The sequence below is a fragment of the Pinus tabuliformis genome, chromosome 3_2 (assembly GCF_031772625.1).
Source record: "Pinus tabuliformis cultivar Carrire ecotype Pingquan chromosome 3_2, CPIR1, whole genome shotgun sequence".
Taxonomy (NCBI): Eukaryota; Viridiplantae; Streptophyta; class Pinopsida; order Pinales; family Pinaceae; genus Pinus; species Pinus tabuliformis.
Window position 1 is genome coordinate 989,566,703 of NC_142302.1, and position 23,703 is coordinate 989,590,405.

At 40.8% G+C, this 23,703-nt stretch overlaps 1 protein-coding gene across 2 annotated transcripts in view; it reads left to right on the forward strand.

Moving 5' to 3' along the window:
• The first annotated feature begins 637 nt into the window (after positions 1 to 637).
• Positions 638 to 23,703, forward strand: part of LOC149183934 (mitochondrial inner membrane protease ATP23-like) — a 146,170-nt gene continuing 123,104 nt past the window's right edge. The window contains exons 1-3 of one of the 2 annotated variants that reach the window (XM_089417329.1): positions 638 to 1,008; positions 1,245 to 1,366; positions 18,483 to 18,620. In XM_089417329.1, coding sequence (XP_089273455.1) covers positions 894 to 1,008; positions 1,245 to 1,366; positions 18,483 to 18,620 — 375 coding nt within the window. In that variant the 5' untranslated portion in view covers positions 638 to 893. The remainder of the gene's footprint in view (positions 1,009 to 1,244; positions 1,367 to 18,482; positions 18,621 to 23,703) is intronic. The other variant, XM_089417330.1, reaches the window with a different exon arrangement.

Here is a 23,703-nt window from a genome sequence, read left to right on the forward strand (position 1 = left end):
ATTTTATCTAAATTAATATAATATAACATATTACAAATTCACTATACATACCTGCCTCACTTAGATACATACATCACTTCGATACATACATCACTTCATGAGGGTCAGAAATTTATGCTCACTTTAATTTTTTTTACATATACACACTTAACTTTAGAGGGATTACAAATGGATGGTTACTTTTTTTTTACATATACACACTTAACTTTAGAGGGATTACAAATGGATGGTTACTTTTAAAATCGATAATTCACCTTTCAATCGAAATAAAGACTCAATACATCAATCAAATGAAAAAACAATCTGTCCCATAAGCAGTAGTCTTTAACGCGACTTTTTGAAAGTCTTTCCGGCGATTTTTTCCGGTGAAAATCCGGCAGTAATTTATCGGAATCCAAGTTTGATAGCTAATTTCTGCACAATGAAACCGTCCCAGGGGTTTTTCAGGGTGCTGAATCCGAATATGCAGTTAAAAAACCATTTTAACTGCAACAAATCATGATTTCATCTCAATTTCTTCCGCCGGATTCCGTCACCGGAATCTCAAAAAGTCGCATTATAGACAACTCCGTCCCATAAACTATGTTTAACTTAGTAAACATTATCTTTCTTTCTGCACCTTGCAATACTCAAATTAAATATTTCTCACCCCGTTCACAAATACTCAAATTGAATCTTTCTCTCCCCGTTCACAAATGAAAGTCAGTTCCGACCACAAATACTAACCGGACGATGCAAAACATTTGCAATCTTTGATTGCGCTCTCAGCCTTCAATTTTCTCCTAGACAAAGTGCTCCGCGGGTTTAGGGTTTAAGATCTCAGATGGGTATATGGGTTTAACTCTGATCTGCCAATTTCCTCAAGAAGCTTTGCGAGCATTGCACTCACAACAATGGAGGACTCTGCTGAGAAGAAATCCTCTTCCTCCTCTGCTGCATCATCGCTCTACAGCTCCACTGGCACCACTAAGGAGGAGTGCGAAAGGATGATTCAGAAGAGCCTCAGAAGTAAGGTTTCTTCCACATTATGCACACATTTTGGTTAAATGTTCGACCCAGAGCTTCAAACCTTCAATTTTTGTGTGTGTTCGGACGACGTGTTTTTCCAATTGGAAGCTTCAAAGTAGAAGCAAACCTGCAATTTTTACAAAACTAAACTGTGTCCATGAGTATAATTTGTATACATATTTGTATATATATATATGAAGAATGAATAATTAGGGTTTATTGGTAACATTCGACAGGTCCCACTGTAAAATTCCTTCGGGAGCATCTCGAAAAGGCAGGGTGTTCGGTGAATCGGAACTTCTTCAAGGCCATTGAATGTGAGAAACAGATCAGTGGTGGATACTTGAGAGAAGAAGGGGTCTGTGGTTACTAAGCTTGTGTATTTGCTGGTGTGATTGTTTCTTCCGATTACTTTTTCATCAAATAAAAAATGAAGTACATTTAATTATTGTCTTCAACATCAAAAGGTCTTGCACTGAACCACCATGCCCGAGAGTTAAGTCTGGTTTGTGATAAATTTCGTATGTTATGCTTGCAAATATCGAACAACTGCATTGTTCATAACAACTGCCAAAGGTTGTTTAACATGTCAAACAATGAAAAAACTGAGGAGCTTTTAAACAGTGTCTATTATAAGAGATAGAGGGGGTGAAGCTTTTATTCGTAATAATTCATTCTGCAGAATCTAACTGGAGTTTTCCAATTCAATATGTGAAACTTACGAATGAATGCCAATTTTGTTATATCAGTTACCACATCAGTTGTGCTACATTGTAATTGCCATGTCAACTTTGGCAGATCAACTTCTAAAACGAATCTTTGTTGAAGATATATCTTAGAAACTCAGTTGAGTAGATCTAGTGCATGTGATCTTGATGAAATATGACATGCATACAACCTGTAAGTACTACAATGAATTAAGATAAGGTTTTATACATGTAAACTAGTGAAAAACACGTGCAATTATTGGTCAAGATTACATATGATTAGACTATAAAGTTGTGTGTCCAGGTTGCCAGAAATGGGACATTTAGCTATTTCTCCTGGGTGAAACCTGTCAGAAACCAGAAGGGAATTAGAAATGTTGTTTTTGGGGCACATTACTTATTTATGGATGGGTGACACGTTGCTGGAGAAACCTAGACAATTCTGGAAGAAATGGTATACAGGTTAGAAAAACGGTTGGCTGTAAGTCAGCAGATGAAAACGGCTTTGATCAAGACCCTAACACTAAAGCTTTATGCGTTTATATACTCTCTAACCTGTCATTTGTTATCCTACAGTTTTTCTGAAGCAAAGTCTGCTAATGAAGTTCAACAGTGACAAAGTCTGTAGCTTCTGATCACTTGTCCCGACTTGAGTCAGGGGAACCTAGAGGTGCAGTAGATGATGGATTACTGGTTACTATATGTTCAAGATTGAGACCACACCCCTTGCAGGGATAACCTTATTTTTGCCAACAGTAGTTGTGTCTCAGTCTTCAGGAGTACACTGCAGCGCAAAAAAGTCACCTAGTTCCCAGAACTGCTAACAATCAGCGTATCGTGTGGCAACCCTATATGTTGGGGAGTGACGAAGTACTCTGATGTTTTGTCTTGGAGAATGACAGACATGATATTTTGCAGGAATGCCACAATTGAGCTGCTTGGGGACATTATTGTGGAAATGCCATTGTAGGAAAGTGTTACAGGCAGGACTATGGTGGCCCACAATATTCAAACATGCTTATGCATTATGTTAAAGCTTGTGATGTTTGTCCCAGGCGGGATGAGTTACCTTTGCATTGATTGGCCCACAATGTTCAAAGATGCTAAGCAATATGCTGCAGCTTTCGATGTCTATTAGAGGATTGGGAGGCCTTCCGGGAGGGATGAGTTACCTTTGCATCTAGTAATAGTAATCTACCTTTCAAGGAATGAGGAGTAGATTTAATTGGCCCGATTAATCCTCATTCTTGACATTTAGGTCAAAGGTACATCATTACTGCTACCATTATTTGGCCAGGTATGCAGAGGCGACACGCTTAGGACTACTCTGTTAAGGTTGCATCTAGTTTCATCTTTGAGATCATTATTAGTCAAAATTTGGTTACCCAAGGAGTTGAGTGATCAAGGTAAGTATTTTATGAATGTAATAATTGCAATGTTGACTCGAGAGTGTTTATAAATCAACACCATAGGATTAATGCTTATCGTCCATAGCCAACTCAGAAGATAAAGGTTGCTGTTGTTGTGTTTTATCATAAACTCTCAAGTTAGGCTTGTAATCATTGTGTTCAGAAAATGCTTACCTTGATCATTTCTTTAAATCCTTGTGTAGTGAAAGTAGGTAATGATCTCCAAGATGAACCTCATTACAATCTCAAGAGAGTAATATTGGATAGGTGCTGTTGGTGCCTGTCTGGTCAAATTGTTGGTAGTAGTAATGATGTACCTTGTGCTTGAATGTCGAGTAGGGGGATTAATTGACCCAATAAAATCTACTGCCCATTTCTCAAAAGGATGGATTGTTACCACTGTATGCAAAGGTCACTAATTACTCCCAGAATACCTTCTAATTCTTTGACAAACATCACAAGCTATAACATAATCCTTAGTATTTCTGAATATTGTGGGCCACCAGTCATTGTTGTAACACAGCCTTGCAGTGACTTTGGCCTGTAATGACCCCCAACAATTCTATTTTGGCATTTCCACATAATTTCGTGTTTCTCATGGTCTAGAACCCAACAATTGAGTATTTAAGTCACCTGACATGATGACACAGGACACAGAAATACGAGTATTTGACATGTGACAAGGTGACCCCTGGAACAGGACATGGAGGACATAATATATATATATCATATAAATGTTTTAGTTTCTAAATTGAATCTTTGCCTCTATTTCATTTTCTGTGTTTAATTCACTAATTCACTAAAACAATTTTGATTCAATCAATTGTTAAAAATGTTAAAAATATAACAAATTAGTGAATTAAACAAAGAAAATGAAATAGAGACAAGGATTCAATTTAGAAACTAAATCATTTACATGATGATGATACAAATTCAATCATACATACAACTAGTACTACATCAATGATGATAAATTGACAAACAAACAAGAAATTGACAGCAAAAGAATGTTTTTTTCAATGTTTGAAGTTGCTGTTGTAGCCCCCACTTCCAACAAATGGAACAGTTGCAGACCCTGTCAAATTGAAGTAAGAAGGGCATTATCAATGGGGGCATTCTTCCCTTTCCTTTGCCTTTTCCCAGCTGCACTTGATTGAGCCATGATTGCTGTGATATGAAGAAAAACAAAATACTGTAAAAAACAATTTGCTGTAGCAAAATAAAAAATAAATATGGATGTCAAATCCACTTACCAACACTTCGAATCTCCTCTAAAACTGGTTATGCTCCCTTGCTCTCACTCCAAATCCCGCCACAACTCTAAAAATTCGACTGAATGGGTGAAAAATAAGGGCGAGGGTGAAAACAAGTAGACATGTGTTCAAAATCATGGCACAAACCTGGCACGAGTCAAGCTTGTGTTTGACACGTAGCAGGCTTGTGTTGTGTTCAACACGAAGGATACGAGACACGGGGGTGGTGTGTTTGACACGTGTCAGGTTTATGTTGTGTTCGACACGAAGGATATGAGACAGGGGGTGGGGGGACTCATGTCTGACACATGTTAGGTTCGTGTTGTGTCCGACATGAAGAATATGAGACATGGGCGGGAGGGGGGTAGGGATGTGTCAGGTAACTTAGTTGAGTACTCCATCGTTCAACATATAAAGTTGCCAAATAATTGAGTACTCCATCACTTAGCATATAAAGTTTCCTTGCAATCAACTGAGGGCCAGTGGTTGTAAAAATCTCTGTTTTCCCACCCCGGTTTTCAGTTTCTCCTTATTTCTCCCATGTAGTTAAATGCCCATTCCCATAACCATACATTTAACAGACTGAAAAAAATAAATATTGCTGAAAACACAAATTCTGGAAATTTTTCAGAATGCTGGAAATTGCAGAATTAAAAATCAGCAATCAAAATAGCCATTAAAACACATTAAAGCACTGATATTTTTGGTCAACTTGACCCTGGAAAAACCCCCTACAACTCTTGGGGAAAACCAGTTTGAGAGCTCTTCTTTATTTCTGAAAATTGCCTTTTTACAGTGAGAATTATTCAGCAAAAAATCAGCAAGCAAATTTACAACTTATCTCCTTTCCCGTGCCTCACAGCAATCTGGAAATTACAGCAAACAGGACAGCAATAAATGCTGTACGGCCTCCGTTTTGTGTGCAGAAAAATCAGCAAACCGCTCCTCGATTTTTGTGCAAAAATCTGCCTTTCACTATGTGCTGAATCAGCGGTACAAATCTGCTCAACTGCTGCCTTGGAATGTGTGCCAAGCTGCTGTCTCCTTCTCCTCCCTGCTCAGAAATCTCTCTTGCTCTCTTGCTCTCCTTCTCCCAATCTGCTCATGAAAGAATGAATGACCTTTTCCTCCTTTAATATAACTCCAAGTGACTTTTGGGTGATCCAAGTGACTTTTGGGTGATCTCTAAATCCAATGGCTGAAATAGATTTAGATCAATGGCTGAGATTAAATGCTCATTTAAATCTCACTTTCTATTTTTTAATTCACCCCACTTTAATAAAGACCCACTTAGTCATTTATTTCCAAAGTCACTTTTCCTTTTTAATTTTTCATTTACTTTATAAAAGTTACTTTAAAATTAGACTTAGTAATTTTATCACTTAAAGTCACTTTTAAATTAGATTTAACTTTATAAAATTATAAAGTCACTTTAGGAGAAAAATTAAATTCTTTTGGACACTTTTCCCTAGGCCAAAGATCAAAGCCTAAGGGAACCACCTGTCCTCCGGTACCAAATTTCAACACTCCCTCTTACCGAGGAAGGTGTTCCTCACCACACCCATTTTGTCTCTGAAGTAGACATGCTTGCCCCGTGGTAAGGCTTTGGTAAGAATATCTGCAACCTGCTCATCAGTGGAAATATACTCAAGTTTCACAACTCCCTTCTGAACATAGTCTCTGATGAAATGATATCTGATCCCGATATGCTTTGACCTGTCATGAAATACTGGATTCTCCGTGAGTTTAATGCAACTCTGATTATCACAGTAAATCACTGAAGGTCTCAACGGCTGACCAAATAAGCCAAACAACATCTTGCGAAGCCAGATGGCCTCACAACTAGCTAGACTGGCTGCCATATACTATGCTTCCGCTGAACTCAGTGCTACTGACTGCTGCTCCGGCTGAACCATGACACTACTGCTGAACCCAACCCAAAACAACACCCTGAAGTGCTCTTCCTATCAGAAGCACAACCTGCCCAATCAGAATCAGTGTATCCTGCCAATCTCACTCCATCTCCCTGCCTGTAGTCCAGACCATAATCCACTGTCCCCTGCAAGTACCGCAAAATGTGTTTTGCAGCCACCCAGTGAACCTTCCTAGGCTCACACATAAACTGACTCATCGTGTTGACTGCAAAACAAATATCTGGTCTAGTGTTGACCAAATACATCAAGGAACCAATCAGCTGCCTGTACAATGTGGGATCCACCAACTCGGAATCCGAAGCATGAAGCTTCTTCCAGTTGGTGATCATCGGTGTCGACATGGGTCTACAATCCTCCATGTGGAATCTGCTAAGGATGTCCACAATATACTTCCCCTGCCCCAGGAAGAAATGCCCCTCCTCCTGCCACACCTCCAAACCCAAAAAGTAATGCATCAGGGCGATGTCCTTCATCTCAAACTCCGCCGCAAGATCTCTCTTGCAGTGCTCTATGAGTCTCTCTGCACCTGTAATGATCAAGTCATCCACATACAGCACCAGAATGAGAGGCTCCTCACCAATCACAATAAAGTAAAGGTTCGGATCTGCCTCACTCTTTGTGAAACCCATCTCCTGCAAGTATGTATCTATCCTGGAGTACCAAGCTCTGGGAGCTTGCTTCAGGCCATAAAGGGCCTTCTTCAGTCTGCACACATGGGACTCCTTCCCATGCACCTCAAAGCCCTGTGGCTGCTCAATGTACACCTCCTCCTGTATGAAGCCATTGAGAAATGCGGTCTTCACATCCATCTGGTGGATCTTCCAACCCATCTCTGCTGCTATCGATATAATGGAGCGGATCGAAGTATATCGAGCCACGGGAGCGAAGGTCTCCCCATAATCAACTCCCTCTACCTGGGAGAACCCTCTAGCCACAAACCTCGCTTTGAATTTCTCAATGCTGCCATCTGCAGCATGCTTTACCTTGTAAAGCCATCTGGAAGTAACCACGGATTTGCCCTCAGGCCTCGGCACCACCTCCCAAACATCATTCTTCATGATAGAAGAATACTCCTCCTGCATGGCCTCTCTCCAGACCTGCTGGCTAGCTGCCTCCTCATAGCTAGAAGGCTCAGAGTCAAGGATGCTGGTAACCATTGCCATATAGCTACAAAACCTCTCAGGTGGTCTACTCTCTCTGACCGGCCTCTTCGGCTCAGCAACAGATGTGGCATCTCTCAAGGTGTCCTGAAGCCACTTGGGCTTCCTCTTCCCTGAGCGCACTTCTCCCACTGGAGAATGAAACTCCTCCTCCTCATCATCATCAGTAGCCTGAACTCCTGACTGTCTGTCTACTGTCCTCCTGCCTGCCCCTGAACCTGTAGAAGCTAAGGTACTGTGTGAACTGTCCATCAGTGGACTCCCTAGTGAACTGCTCTGTGAGCTGCTCTGCATGCTGCCTGGAGCACCACCCCTCTGGCTCGGCGAGCCACTGCTCACTGATGGACCTGACATCCTCATAGATGTACTTCCGGATCCTCCTGATCCCTGCCCACTGGATCCCTGCGACTGACTCAACTGCTGCTGAGGGTCTGGCTGATCCAGATACTCTAACTCCCGTGACCTCCTAAAGGCCCTGTCCTCCTCGAACTTCACATCCCGTCTGACAACAACTCTCCTCTGTGCAGGAATGTAAATCCGAAAGGCCTTTGAGGTCTCACTGTAGCCCACAAAGATACCCTTCTCTGCGGTGGGCTCTAGTTTGGTCCTCTTCTCTTTGGGTATATAGGAGTATGTTATGCATCCAAAGATATGAAGATGACCAATATCAGGGTTCTTCCCAGAGAAAGCCTCCTCCGGAGTCATGTGCCCCAAGGCATGATGCGGACTCCTGTTCTGCAAGTAAACAGCTGTGTTGCAGGCTTCTGCCCACAAGAACAATGGCAACCCCTGATCATGTAACATGGCTTTGACAGCCCCTATGATGGATCTGTTCTTCCTCTCTGCAACTCCGTTCTGCTGGGGGTTGTAAGGAACAGTGAACTCCCTCCTAATGCTTGCCTCCGCACAATAGTCAACAAACTCTCCAAGGGTGTACTCTCCTCCATTGTCCGACCTCAAGGACTTGATCTTTCGACCTGTCTGAGTCTCCACAAGAGCTCTGAACTCCTGAAACCGCTTGAAGACCTCACTCTTGGTCTTCAAAAATAAATCCAGGTCCTCCTGGAGTGATCATCAATGAATAACACATAGTACTCATATCCACTCAAGGAAACATGAGACATTCGACCGCTCACATCGGAATGAATCAAATCAAGTATCCCCGTCGCTCTGCTGTCACTGCTGGGAAAAGGGGATTTGACAAACTTGTCCATCGCACAACCTCTGCAAGTATCAAAGTGATCAGTACTGAAATCTGGCACACCTGTAGTGATCTCCCGCAATGTCTTCAAGGCTCCATGATACATATGTTCCATCCTGTGGTGCCAAATCTCACACAGCTCAGAACTGCTAGCTCTGCTGTCGGTACTACTACTCAATGCCAAAAGGGGTTGGAATGCAAACTTGTACACCTTTGCATGGCGTACACCTATCGCTCTAGCTGAATCAGCTGGAGTGCCCCTGGGATACATCAACACCTGTCCTCTCCTGAACAGTACCTCATATCCTCTGTCCTCCAAAGCTGAGACGGATATGAGGTTCTTCCTCATCCCTGGCACATAAAGAACCTCTGACACCTTCAAGGGAGGTTTGGACTCCCTCTGAAATGTCACTGTCCCCACCCCGACTGCTCTAACAACTCTGTCATCACCGAGTACTACCTCAATATCAGTGCCACTCTCTGAAAGCTCTGAGAAGTACTCACGGACTCCTGTCATATGATGTGAAGCCCCACTGTCCACATACCAGATACCTGAAGATGCTCCGCTAATCGAGGGAAAAGCATGCTCCCTCTGAACCTGTGTGGCAGGTGATCCTGCACTAGAGGACTCACACGTAGTGAACGCAAACTCCCGGTCAAAACGACCTGCAAAGTCCTCAATCTCTGCTGAAGCTGCCACATCCTGGTTCTTCCCCTTCTTCTTCTTCTTCTCCGGACACACAACTGCATAGTGTCCCATCTTTTGACAATTCCAACACTTCACCTTGGAATAGTCCTTCTGTGTGTTCCCCTGTTTACCTTTACCTTTGCCTTTGCCCCCACCACTGCTTGTGGAAGCCTGCTTCTTCCCTTTGCCTTTCTTGCCTCCTGCCACCAGTGCTACGTCCTCATCCTGCTCAACTGGCTTGGCTGCCCCAAGCTGTCCTTTCCTGATCTCTGTCTGAATACAATCATCCCAAAACCTCTCCCATGTGGGAAGGGTCTCACGTGCACAAACCCCATCAGCAAAGTTCAACCATGAACGGGGGAGGCCATTCACTGCAATACGCACCAACTCAGTGGATGGAATGGCCTCTCCAACCGCTGCCAACTCATCTCTCACATTGGTAATCTTTGTGAGATATCCAGCTGCACTATCATTCCCCATCTTAATGTTCTTCAGTTTCTCCTTCAGGACCATCTTCCGGTTCTCATTGGTACTCTGGTAGAGATTGGACAATGCTGTCCACATCTCATGGGCATTGCTCTTTCCTCTCACATGAGGAATGCAATGGTCTTTGATTCCGTCTAGAATCAGCCTCTTACCCTTATTGTTCTTCTTTTTATACTCAGCCAACTGAGTAACATCAGTGGGCACAACAACAGGGTTCTGTGCGGTATGCACCATGATATCCCAGACTTCTGCCTCCTCAAAGATACTCTGCATTCTCTCCTTCCAAACGCTGTAATTTATATGGCCATCCAGCCTATCCTCCACCCTCAATCCCAATGACATCCTGCTGTCCTAAAACTGAAAAATAGCACTGCTGTAGTAAAGATAAAATTGCTGTTTATGAAAAAATCAGCTTGCTGGAATTTTCTGAGTGAAAAATCAGCAACTGTAATTTTTCCTTTTGCTGTCCCAAACTGCCCTTCAGCACTCAAGCTCTGATACCATGTAAAAATCTCTGTTTTCCCACCCCGGTTTTCAGTTTCTCCTTATTTCTCCCATGTAGTTAAATACCCATTCCCATAACCATACATTTAACAGACTGAAAAAAATAAATATTGCTGAAAACACAAATTCTGGAAATTTTTCAGAATGCTGGAAATTGCAGAATTAAAAATCAGCAATAAAAAACAGCCATTAAAACACATTAAAACACTGATATTTTTGGTCAACTTGACCCTGGAAAACCCCCCTACAACTCTTGGGGAAAACCAGTTTGAGAGCTCTTCTTTATTTCTGAAAATTGCCTTTTTACAGTGAGAATTATTCAGCAAAAAATCAGCAAGCAAATTTACAACTTATCTTCTTTCCCGTGCCTCACAGCAATCTGGAAATTACAGCAAACAGGACAGCAATAAATGCTGTACGGCCTCCGTTTTGTGTGCAGAAAAATCAGCAAACTGCTCCTCGATTTTTGTGCAAAAATCTGCCTTTCACTATGTGCTGAATCAGCTGTACAAATCTGCTCAACTGCTGCCTTGGAATGTGTGCCAAGCTGCTGTCTCCTTCTCCTCTCTGCTCAGAAATCTCTCTTGCTCTCTTGCTCTCCTTCTCCCAATCTGCGCATGAAAGAATGAATGACCTTTTCCTCCTTTTCCTCCTTTAATATAACTCCAAGTGACTTTTGGGTGATCCAAGTGACTTTTGGGTGATCTCTAAATCCAATGGCTGAAATAGATTTAGATCAATGGCTGAGATTAAATGCTCATTTAAATCTCACTTTCTATTTTTTAATTCACCCCACTTTAATAAAGACCCACTTAGTCATTTATTTCCAAAGTCACTTTTCCTTTCTAATTTTTCATTTACTTTATAAAAGTTACTTTAAAATTAGACTTAGTAACTTTATCACTTAAAGTCACTTTTAAATTAGATTTAACTTTATAAAATTATAAAGTCACTTTAGGAGAAAAATTAAATTCTTTTGGACACTTTTCCCTAGGCCAAAGATCAAAGCCTAAGGGAACCACCTGTCCTCCGGTACCAAATTTCAACAGTAGCTTTGGCAATTGGGAGTCTTCTTTGTGCTACAATGTTCTCTTTAGGCACATTGCTTATTGTCCAAAATAGAGCCACCTTTGTGAGGAAATTTGGTATAGCCTCAACCTTGTACATACTACAAATATCCATTTTCGGTGATTGATCATCTAGATTCTATTGCACCTCCAAACTTCATTAATTCAATTCATGACAAGTGGTTGGGGCCTATGTTATGCTTCGTAGGATTATTGACGTGTTTAAGATCGAACTCCTAAAATAAGAGTATCCATCTCCAAATTCTACCTTTTGACGTCAATATGTTGTCTAGATACCTTGAAGTAGAATGGTGAAAAGTAACCACTTGGTAAATATTCTTGAAACTTTTAAAGTGCATAAACCATTGCTAGATTCTCGTGTTTGATATTTGTTTAGTGTATTCAGCTCTAGACATCCGCTAACAAGGTATACAAGATGGTCAAGGTTCCCTTCAGTTGGTTGCATTGATATTAGAGATATAGCTAAAGCATTTACAAGGACACAAAATTCAATTGACTAGTTTTGGAATGTTAGGATTGGTGCACTAACCAACTTCTATATCAAAATACAAAAATAAGCTTCACCTTTAGTTGCCTAATGGAAAATGTTAGACTTTTTTAGTGTCCTCTCTATAAACTTGGTAATAGCAACATAATTTTCTATAAATCTCTATAATATCTAGCATGACTCAATGACAAGGGCAATGTGTGAACATTAGATGGTGCAAGTAAGTTAATAATAACAACAATCTTTGTTGGGTCTCCTAAGATACCATTTTCTGAGCATCTAGTCTGACAATATTAAGCCATGACATTTGCTCCTTCCACTCTGCCTGATTGTCTGCTCCCTCTGAACTGGAAGCTCTTCCAATCATTTGGCATGGTCCTGGACATCCTAACAATATGTACAACTAGTCACTCATCCCGAGTCTATGCTCGAGCCCTTAGTTCATACAAGAACTTGACCATCTGGTGGTTGGAGCAAAAGTCTCCTCGTAGTCCACTCCCTCTTTCTGGGAGAACCCTCTTGCCACAAACCTTGCTTGGTACTTCTCGATGCTGCCATCTGCTGCATGAATCATCACCTTGGCAGCCTCCGCAATAGAACAATTCTTCCTTTTCGCAAACCCCATTCAGGAGGTCATGGAAAAAAGGGAAAAATTATAACCAAGCAATCATTTTCTGATATCCAAAGCATACAAAATAAAAGGACAAGAGGCTGACCAAAAAAATAAGAAAGGAGAAAAAAATATCATTGGAAATACTTATCTCTTGATTCTAGAATTTTTTAGTTTTGTGTAGCCCTCCCAGTTTCAAGGTTTTTGCATAAAATTTAATGCCCACAGCTCCCACAAGTTAGCTGATACATAAACTGTTTTTTTTTAACCACATGGTGAATTGGTAACTACCAGTCCTAATCTATGGGAGACCCAGGATCAATCCTCGTAGCTGCCACTATAACACCAAGAGTACATCCAACTACCTGCAAGTCGATATACTAAGATCCTATGATTTTAGCAAAGTGAGACTCTCGTGCTGCCAAGGCGGGGGTGGGGAATCTGCTCTTGAGCCGCCACCACAGCAGGTCATGTACTCAATGAGATTTGAACCGCGGTCTCTTGAGCTTCGCCCAAGTGGACTTATCGTCAAACCACACATCATTGTACCGCCGATATGTAAACTGTTAATACAAATTATTTTGAAACATTCAGGATCAGTGTTGCAGGAAATGCCCCCCCCGGATCAAAAGCCCAATCCGCGATCCATACGGATCCGTGGGTGATCCGCCCTCCGAAATGCGGATCGGGCTGAAAAATACGGTTCCTGCCATTTCGGAACCTTACAAGTTACGGCCCGATCTGCGTTTCGGTTTTTCCGATCCGTGTTTCAGTTTTCCGGATCTGTGTATTGCGCAACTATATGCTTAGCACTGGTCCATTTGGGAGCATGCATGCAATTAGCGATTCGAGGATGATGATGATCGAGTTGAGATGCCACCCCCATCTGGTCTCTTGGTTCTTAGGTTCCATGGTTCAACGCCAACAACAGGGGGTTCGTCTTCATCAGTTTCAGTGCCACAACTTCCACAGGCACCATCTTCTTCATTGCCACCACATGGAGGCCCACCGCCACGTTCTCTTCGTGGTGGAAGGAGGAGATATTAGTAGATATATTCACAATTTACTACTTTTGTCATAGATTAATCGTTAGACTTGTAGGCTTGTGAATTTGAACCTTTTTGTCTTGGCGGTGACCAAGTGACCTATTTTGTAAACATTATTATTTGAATTTTGGACATGACAAATGTTGACAGTTGCTCACTTGCTAGATAAATCATAATATGCTCTATGTTTTATGTTTTATAATATGCTTAAATGTTTTATGTTTTATAATATGCTTAAAAATTTGATGTATGTTTGTAATTGCTAGAATATAGATGGTTGATGCTCGAATAATTAATCATTGATGTACATACTAGTAACTATAATTGAATCATGGATGCCATGTCTATCTTGATTTATGCAAAAATATGCATGTTTTCATGTCTTCTTCAACTAATTTGGTATTTGGGTTGTTTGTTTTGAATATAAATGCAAAAAAAAAATATAATATAATATATATATATATATATATATACATATATATATACATATAGCAGATGCTTCCGCAGACGCTTCACTTCCTAGATTTTTGGAAAATGACGCTTCTGCGTCCCTGCTTCCAAAAAACGTCCCCGTTTCGTCCCCGCTTCGTGCAACATTGTTCAGGATTAGTCTACTTCATTTGATTTTCCCTCTGATAAGAAAATAATAACACAAGCATACTCAGATTTTTTCACAGTGATTTTTGGTCTAGACTCTAACTTGACCCTGGAAAACCCCACAATGGGGAAAACCAGTACTAAGGAGAATTTATTATTTGATTTCTGAGGAAAATAATTACAGCTTACAAACACACTTTGGGTACTTATCTCTTTCCTTGTGCTTGCTTTAGAACTTCTGGAAATGTGCCTCAAAATTCGAGCTGCCTGACAAACTTGAACTAGTGTGTCACAGGTAGCTTTATTCCAGCCTTGGAATTACACTTTCATACTAACATTTATCCTTCAGTTTCGACCTGAATATCCTGCTCAAAACTTGTGCTGGAATGTCTGAAAATTGAGGGCTGTACTCCAGAACTCTGACATGAGATTTGCAATGTCTGAGACCTTAAAACTTGGGCCAACAGACAGTGTATTTGGCAGAGGACATGAGCTAGAAACAACTCTGAAATACTCCAGGAATTTTACTGAGAATCCCTCTCAGCTCTCCATAAATAACCCACGCAGAACCAGCCTGGAATCTCGGCCTGCCACACTACTCGATTCCTAGATCTGAGTGCCTGGAACCCAGCTGAAAACTCGGATTTATGGAGATCGTGCCTGGTGCCTCTGCTGTACGTTCTGCTTGCTTAGCCTTGCTATCACAGCATACTGTTCAGCCTTGCTATCACAGCATACTTCTCTTCCTTTGCTCTTCTTTTCACTTCTACAAATGCACAAGAATAATAATAGAGCTTCTCACCTTTGTCTCCCTCTAGCTCTCATTAGATAGGAAACCCTAACCCTTTTTGATTAAGGGTTGGCATTAGATCTCAGCCCTCTAGATCAATGGTGGAGATCATTCCATCACTTGACCCCCTTTTCATGTGGCCCCCCTCATAAATGACTCCTAGTCACTTTATCACTTCATATTTTGTACCATGTACTTTTTTTCTCCACATAAAGTCAACTTTAAAACATAAAGTAACTTTAATATTAAAGGTACATAGTACCTAAAGTACTTTATAAAGTGACATTATCATGACTTTAATATAACTCATAAAATCACATGCTAAAAAGGTGTATTAAAGTGTTTTCCTAGGCAAAAGGTAAATGCACTAGTAAACACCTCCTTGGTACCTTTTTCTTCAACAATGATCAAGGAGGAAATTGCTGAGGGTTGTAGGGAACTGTGAACTCCCTCTTGGTCCTTGCCTCCATGGCAGAAAATCATTGAAGTCTTTGGAAGTATACTCTCCTCCATTATCTGACCTCAAAACCTTGTTCTTTTTCCCTGTCAAGTTTCTACTTGAGCCTTGAACTCATCCTGCTGAAGACCTCATCCTTGGTCTTCATAAAAAAGAGATGTCGTCAAATTCGTTAGCAGCCTTAGCATTCAATATACAATCTTCAAAACCATCATCTTCTGGCCTGGGCATCAATTCAAGTTTGATGTCATTTTGATGAGGCTGTACATCTGTTTTGTGGGCTGGAATTGGCACATTTGGTTTCTAATGTTGTCTCTCCAACAGGCTACTTATCTGCCTGCTCAACTGGGTCTATTCCTCTGAGAACACTCAGATCATGACAAAGATCATCATCAAACTGATCAATTTCCTGTAACTTTCCATCATTAGTGAGGGTTTCATCCCAATGACCAAGCACAAATCTTTCTCTGGTCAACACTGAATACTGGTATCGTAGGCTGACTTCAATGGATGTTCTTTCAACAATGCTCTGATTCCATGTTGAAATTCTACAAGATGTTCAGTAGATTTCGTGATCTGATATTGCTGTCTAATGAATTCCAAACAATTTTCTTATGCCATTGATATCATTGAGCAATTACACAAAATCTCAACAGTAAATGCGGTGGGAACAGTAAAAATCATAGAAGGAGAGTCTTGCACAATAGAGATAATATTTTTACCCTGGAAACGCAAACTTGAGAAAACCCAGCAATATTTTTTAGGAGAAATTGTTCTTCGGCAAGGTTTACAAATCAACAATTTGTCGAGAAATGTGTGCCAAGATTCCAAGTCAAATACAAATCAAATCTAGTCAAAACATCTGCTGGTCAATGCTGGTCAAACTAGCCGAAAAATCAGAAATTCAATGCTGGTCAACTCAGCCTGGTCAAACAGGAATGTGGTCAAATTTAGGCCGTGCGTTCAACCCTGCAGTCTGCGGTCAACAGTCTGCACGTTCGGCCCTCCTGTGGTCAGCCTGCAGTCAGATTTGGTCAATGCCCTATGGTAAAAATCCAGTCAAACTTCTGTGGTCAAGTTCGGTTGTCTTCTCACACGTTCGGCCAGGAGACAGAGATAAAAGAAAGAAAGGATGATCTCCAAAATAGATTTATTCTTGCTCAGACTTCCTCTTCATTGGTGGTCAAATGAGGCATCACAATGTCTTATTTATACATGTTGAATGGGCTGTGACAACCCAAGGGACTGGCTGGCCAATTTGACTTTCCTGGGCCGACTTGATATAATAAAAAATAAATTTTACATATTTTATCCAGGTCGACTTGAAGACCTCTTAGCCATGTGGAAATACCTCCCGATGCTACACAAAAATCAACACATCCTGCATACAGGATAATATGGATTGCAAATAGAAAACTACTTCCAACCAGCTTTTCTGTTTTCTTAGAACTTATTTTATAACACAATAGAAAATTAAGATGTACTGGAATTTCCATGATCAAAGCTCATCTGGAGACTGGTGACGTATTGGGGATGTGCTGGTTTGAAGTCTGAAGTCCCTCTGCGTGCTGACACCTGCTGGTCAGGTCTAGAGTTATTCACCCTTGGTTATAGCAGATTTAATATTGTATACAACTCCCTTTATCTGTCTAATATAGCTTCTTTTCAGGCCTTGGTCTGTTTTGAATCTTTGATCCTTTGGAGGCAGCTGGTGAGAAGCAGCGTTTCATCTTTCACCCTTTAGAAGTTCTATGGCAGATGATTTCCCATACTCATCGACAGTGCTGCCCAAGTCTCCATTTAAGATCTACATTTTTTAGAGCCACCATAACCTGATGCAACTTATCTGTCATGGCATCCCAGTCCATCTTCTATGGCATCTTTGTTTTTGTTTACTAAACTCTATTACACTCCACAAACTACAATCTTGGCCCTATGTCTCCATAGATTATCCAAATTCCTCCCTCAGCTTGTCAAACATGATGGACGTGAGGGACTGCCTTCTGTCATGCCTTCTCCATGCTTTTTATCTGCATGCTCTGAGATATTTATCTGTTGACTGAGGAATAAACCTGGAGAATGAACCCACCTGCTGATATTCTCTCGCTCACTTGCCGGTCAACTGGGATTATTAAGTTTGCATGTTGATGGGATCTTGGGAAGTACATTATTCTCTACTTCGAGGAGCCACTAAAGATTGCTGACAATTGAGAGATAAGTGCATAATAAATATGATATGGACAAAGGTAATAAGGATGAGGGAGATAAGTGAGGTGGTTAGGATGTCACCTGGGGATGTAACTTAGGATTTAGCACAGGGCCTTCAAAGCTTCCTCGCACCTCTTTTCCCTTTGAAATCCTTAATGACAATGGATATCTTAACCCCGCTCTGTTTATAACTTTATCCCTCACCACATTGGCTAACCGTTACATTGTTCCATTCCTTTTTTGTCTGTATTTAATTGTATAAATTAAATGGTCCTCCTGCTACTGCTTGTTTAAGACATTCAATTTTAGTTTGTAAATATTATGAGTCCTTACCTTGTTGTAGATCAATGATAATTTTGGAATCCCTTCAACCTCTATATTCCTGAAGCCCAATTTAAGACTTAATTTTATTCCTTCCACTATGGCATCCACTTCTGCTCTATTGTTTGTAGATCTCCCTAGGAATTTGAAATACAATACCTTAACATTACTATGTCCTCCAGATTACTTCTCCAGCAGACCACAAGTTTCCTCTAGTTGCCCTGTCAAGGTTAAGTTTTGCCCAGTTTTCTTGAGGGGGTTTCCATATGCAAGGGGGAAATATACACTCATGTTCCTTTATTTTTTGTTCAATGGATACATATTATGATTATGTAGTGCTCTTTGAGTATGTTTTGTAGGGATGTATATTAAACAAGATATGTGAAATGCAAGCTAGTATAAATGTTAAAGGCATAGATATTTGTATACTTTTAATTTGAATTAAGGATTTGGTATGAGGTTATTGACTACATGTCGGCTAGAAAGATAACCTTTGATGCACTTATTTGTGTTTCCTTCTTGTGGCAGATTTTGGTGTGCAGTAACCATATGACTTTTCAAGATGAAGTAGATCAAGTTATAATTCATGAGCTGATTCATGCATATGATGATTGCCGAGCAGCAAACCTGGATTGGACAAATTGTGCACATCATGCTTGCAGTGAGGTTAGTATATCAAATTGATAAGCAATTGTGCATATTTATTTAACTTGCCTGTATTATTTCTGCATTCTTCTGCCAACAAGATTAAAAAAGGTATCAGTAATACACATTAGCTGGGAAGGGGTTGACATGCATTTTAGGCACTTGATAAAGAATTAACAAGAAAATCTTGAATCTTGGCTACACCAAACAAACTCCTTATAACTAGAGGTCTCGATGGGAATACTTTGGATAGAAACACTCACCAAAAATAAAGAACTAGTTGTTAGAAGTCTAAAGCGAAGAAAAACATAGGGGTGAGTGGGGAGTGTTAATTCCTTTCAACTACATAAAATGATTTGAAATGCGTGGTTTCTACAGGTGCATATGTTGATTGAGGTTGACATTTGGCTTGGCTCTTTGTCTTTCTTGTCTCCATGCATTGATATTAATTCAATGGTTGGATATGAACAACTGTAGTGATTTAATAAGGGCTTTCTAAGATGGGAGGCTTTGAGTTATTCACTCCATATTGAGATATAACCCTTTGTCTTTAAAGAAGATTGTTTCTGAGCCATTGCCAGTTAACGTGTTGTTTCAGGATAGTAATGTTTTAGACCTGTCACTACAAACATAAAACCGGGGCTTGGTTTTCTACTGGCTGGAGATGCTGAGAAATATAATATGATTGGCACTATATAAATGAAAGCAATAAGATTGATTGCCATCCTTTACAAATTTATAATTGTTAGGCTAAGCATATTGGATTAACTTGCGTATTGTTAAATTTAGTTGACAATGGTATGTTCTATACTTAGCACAATTACTTCAATGTTCCTTTAGCTGCCCAATTTCCAATTTCCAATTTAGATATCCAATAGCAATCACATTAACCATTAATCACATTGACAGTAAAAGTAGGTAGAACATGAAACAATATGCAGAAGACAAGCCAAGACAAGAGGACACCTGATTTGGCGGATGCCAGGGAAAAACCCCATTGTGGGGAAAACCCTTCGATCAATTCTTCTTATTATTATATCAAAATGTTCAACATAGAGAGAGTACAAAAGTCAAACTGACTTGCCAAATTCAAAGTCAAAACAGCCCTGTCAAAATCTGCAGTCAACTGCAGTCAAATCATCCCTAACCAGAAAGTCAAAGATGGTCAAAGCAGCTGTCAAACTTGCCTCCTTGAGCTCGGTCAACCACAGTCAAACTCGGCCTTCCTTGTCAGTCAAAATCAGCCCAAAACAGTCCAGTCAAATTCGGTCAAAGGAGAGAGAAAAGCTGCTGTAATTTCTGCGGTCAAAATTGCAGTCAACCCTGATGTCAGCACTGGTAAAACTGCCCAGATTCCCTTGTTTTCTGTGTCCAGAAATGCGGCCTAAAATGACAGAAATAATCCTCCAAAACTTGTAGTCAAAGCTGGTCAAAGAACCCCTGGTCAACGCTAGTCAAACTTGGTCTGCTTCCAGAAATTTTTGGCCTTGCAACTCAGCCCAGAAATTTGTCTTTCTTGTGCCACACATGTGAGAGAGAGAATGTCCAATGTTGTACAAACCAATGAGAGAAGGAGAAAGAATATGTGAGTGATGATGATGCCAAATGAGGTGAAAGGTCACTTGTATTTGGTGAAGAGTCATGTCCATTGGACTTCATGAGCCTACATGATGATGTGGCCGACCTGAACAGTTTGCACATGAGTGGGCATAAATTCAAAATCACAATTCTACTTGTCCAAATGAGATGATATTTATATCAATTTTGGTCCTCTCGAAAAGAGGAATTTAATGCAATCATCATCTCCATCAAATGATCTGTCCCAAGATGGAATTTGGCCCTAGTTGCCAATTTTAACACTCCCTCTCAACTAGGGAGAATTCCACCTGCCAATCATCGATCATCATGCCATCGTGTCATCATGTACCATCTTTGCTCTGCGGAACACTGATATGAATAGTGAAGAAGGATTGATCGAGACTATGTCACAATACCTTGCCACTCTCCACTGACAAAAGTTAGCCTTGATCCCAGATCAAGTTGTTGAACACCATTCATCCTAGACATAGGGAGTACAACAGTACACGATGCGTCCATTGGTAGTGCTATGGTCCCTATCCACGTTTCCCAACTCATTGGCTAGATGAGAGGTACTTCCCATGAGTCCCAGACTACATGGGTAGGATGTATGCTAGGGCATCAACATGAGAAGGTGAACCACTCATTCTGCTCATATGCCATAGGAAAAGGTGAACCACTCATCCTATGCATATGTCAATCGTAGGGGAAGGTGAACCACTCACCCTACACACAATCAACCATCACGGGGTATCACAGGTGAAGGTGAACCACTCACCCTGTACACAACGCGCCAATAGGGAAAGGTGAACCACTCACCTTGTACACAATGCACCAATAGGGAAAGGTGAACCACTCACCCTATGGTTGCTCATAGCTCCAAGAAGTACCCCAAGCCCCCAGGAGCTCCCAGAGCTCAATGTCCAACTCAAGTGGGACCCTCATAGGAGGGTCTTTCCATGACTCAAGTCTTTCTCTAAAGACTAAGAATTTGACCTTCCCCAAGGGCTTCGTGAGGATGTTTGCGACCTCCTCATTAGTCCTGATGTGTTGGAGCCTTATTCCTCTCCACTGTACCATATCTTGGATAAAGTGGTACTTGATATCAATGTGCTTGCAGTGGTCATGGAACATAGGATTCATGTTTGCGACCTCCTCATTAGTCCTGATGTGTTGGAGCCTTATTGCTCTCCACTGTACCATATCTCGGATAAAGTGGTACTTGATATCAATGTGCTTGGAGCAGTCGTGGAACATAGGATTCTCTGAAAGGCGAATCCCACTTTGGTTGTCGCAGAAGATCATAGTGGTATCCAACATGTGCTCAAATATCTCACTAAAAAGCTTCCTCAACCAAATAGCCTAACAACAAGCCATACTAGCTGCAATGTATTCAGCCTCGACAGTGCTTAGAGCAACCGATTTCTGCTTCCTGCTCATCCAAGAAATTGAAGTAGACTCCAATGAGAAGCAACATCCAGATGTGCTCTTACGATCCACCACACTGCCAACCCAGTTAGCATCAATATATCCATGTAGCCTCAAATTCCCAGCAGTGTATCTCAGTCCATAGTTGATTGTGCCATGGAGATATCTCAAGAGATTCTTAGCAGCAATCCAATGTATGTGATGAAAATCGACCATAAATTGACTCCACATATTCATAGCGAAGCATATGTTAGGACGAGAGTTTACCAAGAACATCAGGCCCCCCACAAGTTGTTTATATTCGGAAGGGTTTGCCAATTCGGGCCCAACAACACTTCCATATAGCTTCTTGAAGTTGAGTTCCATCGGAGTAGACATAGACTTGCAATCCACCATCCCACATCTCTTGAGCAACTTCACAATGTATTTTCCTTGGGAAAGTAAAATCTCACTTGGCTTTTGCCAGACTTCCAATCCTAGGAAGTAGTGCATCATACTTAGGTCCTTCATCTCGAACTCGGAAGCCAACTCCCTCTTGCATTGATAAATGAGATGGTCTGCACTTGTCAAAAAGAGATCATCCACATAAAGGACCAAAATGAGAGGCATGTCCTTTTCAACCTTGAAGTATAGGTTAGGATCCGCTTCGCTCCTTGTAAATCTCAGCTTCATAAGATAGCTATCAATCCTCTCATACCAAGCCCTAGGGGCTTGCTTCAACCCATAAAGGGCTTTCTTCAACCTGCACACGTGTGTCCTTCGATCTTGCACTTTGAACCCCTTAGGTTGTTCTACGTAGACTTTGTCCTTAAGTGAGCCATGTAAGAAAGCAACCTTAACGTCCATTTGGTGTAGGCTCCATCCTTGAGAGGCAACGAGAGCAATAATAGATCAGATAGTGGTATATGGGCAACCGGTGAAAATATCTCGTCATAGTCCACTCCTTCCTTATGAGAGAAGCCTCAAGCGACAAACTTGGCCTTATATTTTTCAACACTCCCATCAACTCCATGTTTAATTTTGTATAGCCCTTTTGAGGTGACTATGGACTTGTCCTTTGGTCTAGGTACCACATCCCAGACATCATTTTTCATGATGGATTCATATTCCTCATTCATTGCCCCCTTCCAGACTTTGTGTTTTACAGCTTCTTTGAACGTACACAGCTCAGATTGAATAATAGTACTCATAACAACTAAGTACCCTTGATATGGCTCTCTTGCACTAGGAAATAGGAGGCCTAGTGCACAAGAAGTAGGGCTAGGATTTGCGCAAGGAAGTAGGAGCAGGGATCAAGGGTTTGCAGGGTGAGTCCAAGCTAGTTCAACAAGAGAACATGTGGGTTCTCAGTGAGACAAATTGCCTTGTAAGAGATTCAATTGCTCAAGCTCAATCAATAAATACTACATCAAAGGAATAAGGTTTTCCCATTTGGGTTTCCCTGGTAAACAATTGTGTCAATTTGTGTGATGTGTTTTTATCTCTGGTGTTTTATTACGTTGCTTATAAGCTGTTAAGAAACATTGTATTTTGGTAAAAGTAAACTAGTTTCAGTTTTTAGTTACTCATTTAAGTAGTTGTAGAGTTTCATGGAAATTTAATAGTGATGAGGTTTCGTTTGGATATGTATTGGTTCCTTTTTCCACACTTTGGGTTTTTATAGCTGACGACTTCTCTATTTCTGTAGGATTAGTCATTGTTTCTCTATCCATAAGTTATTCCTTGATGATAAGTTGCATTAGTCTTTCTTGTTGCAACTTCCCTTCATCCTGTAACTTCTTAGTATGTGCGATCAAGTTTTGACAATGATTCTTAAGGAACAACATTTCTTCATCTTTATTTGTGATAATTTTGTCATATTCTTTTTGCTTCTATTGTATTGTCTTCCTGGTATCCTAAAGGATCATCTTTGAAATATCTTTAAGGTTTTTTGATGTTATTGAATCTCTCTCCAATTTAACGTGTTGTAATGTTATCCTCTTCTTTTATGAGAATGTCAAAACTTCCTTTTCGTGTTAAAGATGAAAGTTCCCAATGTTTCCATTGAGGGTGAACCCAAAATTATGTCATGTTCATTGTTCCATAAGGGACTGGCTGT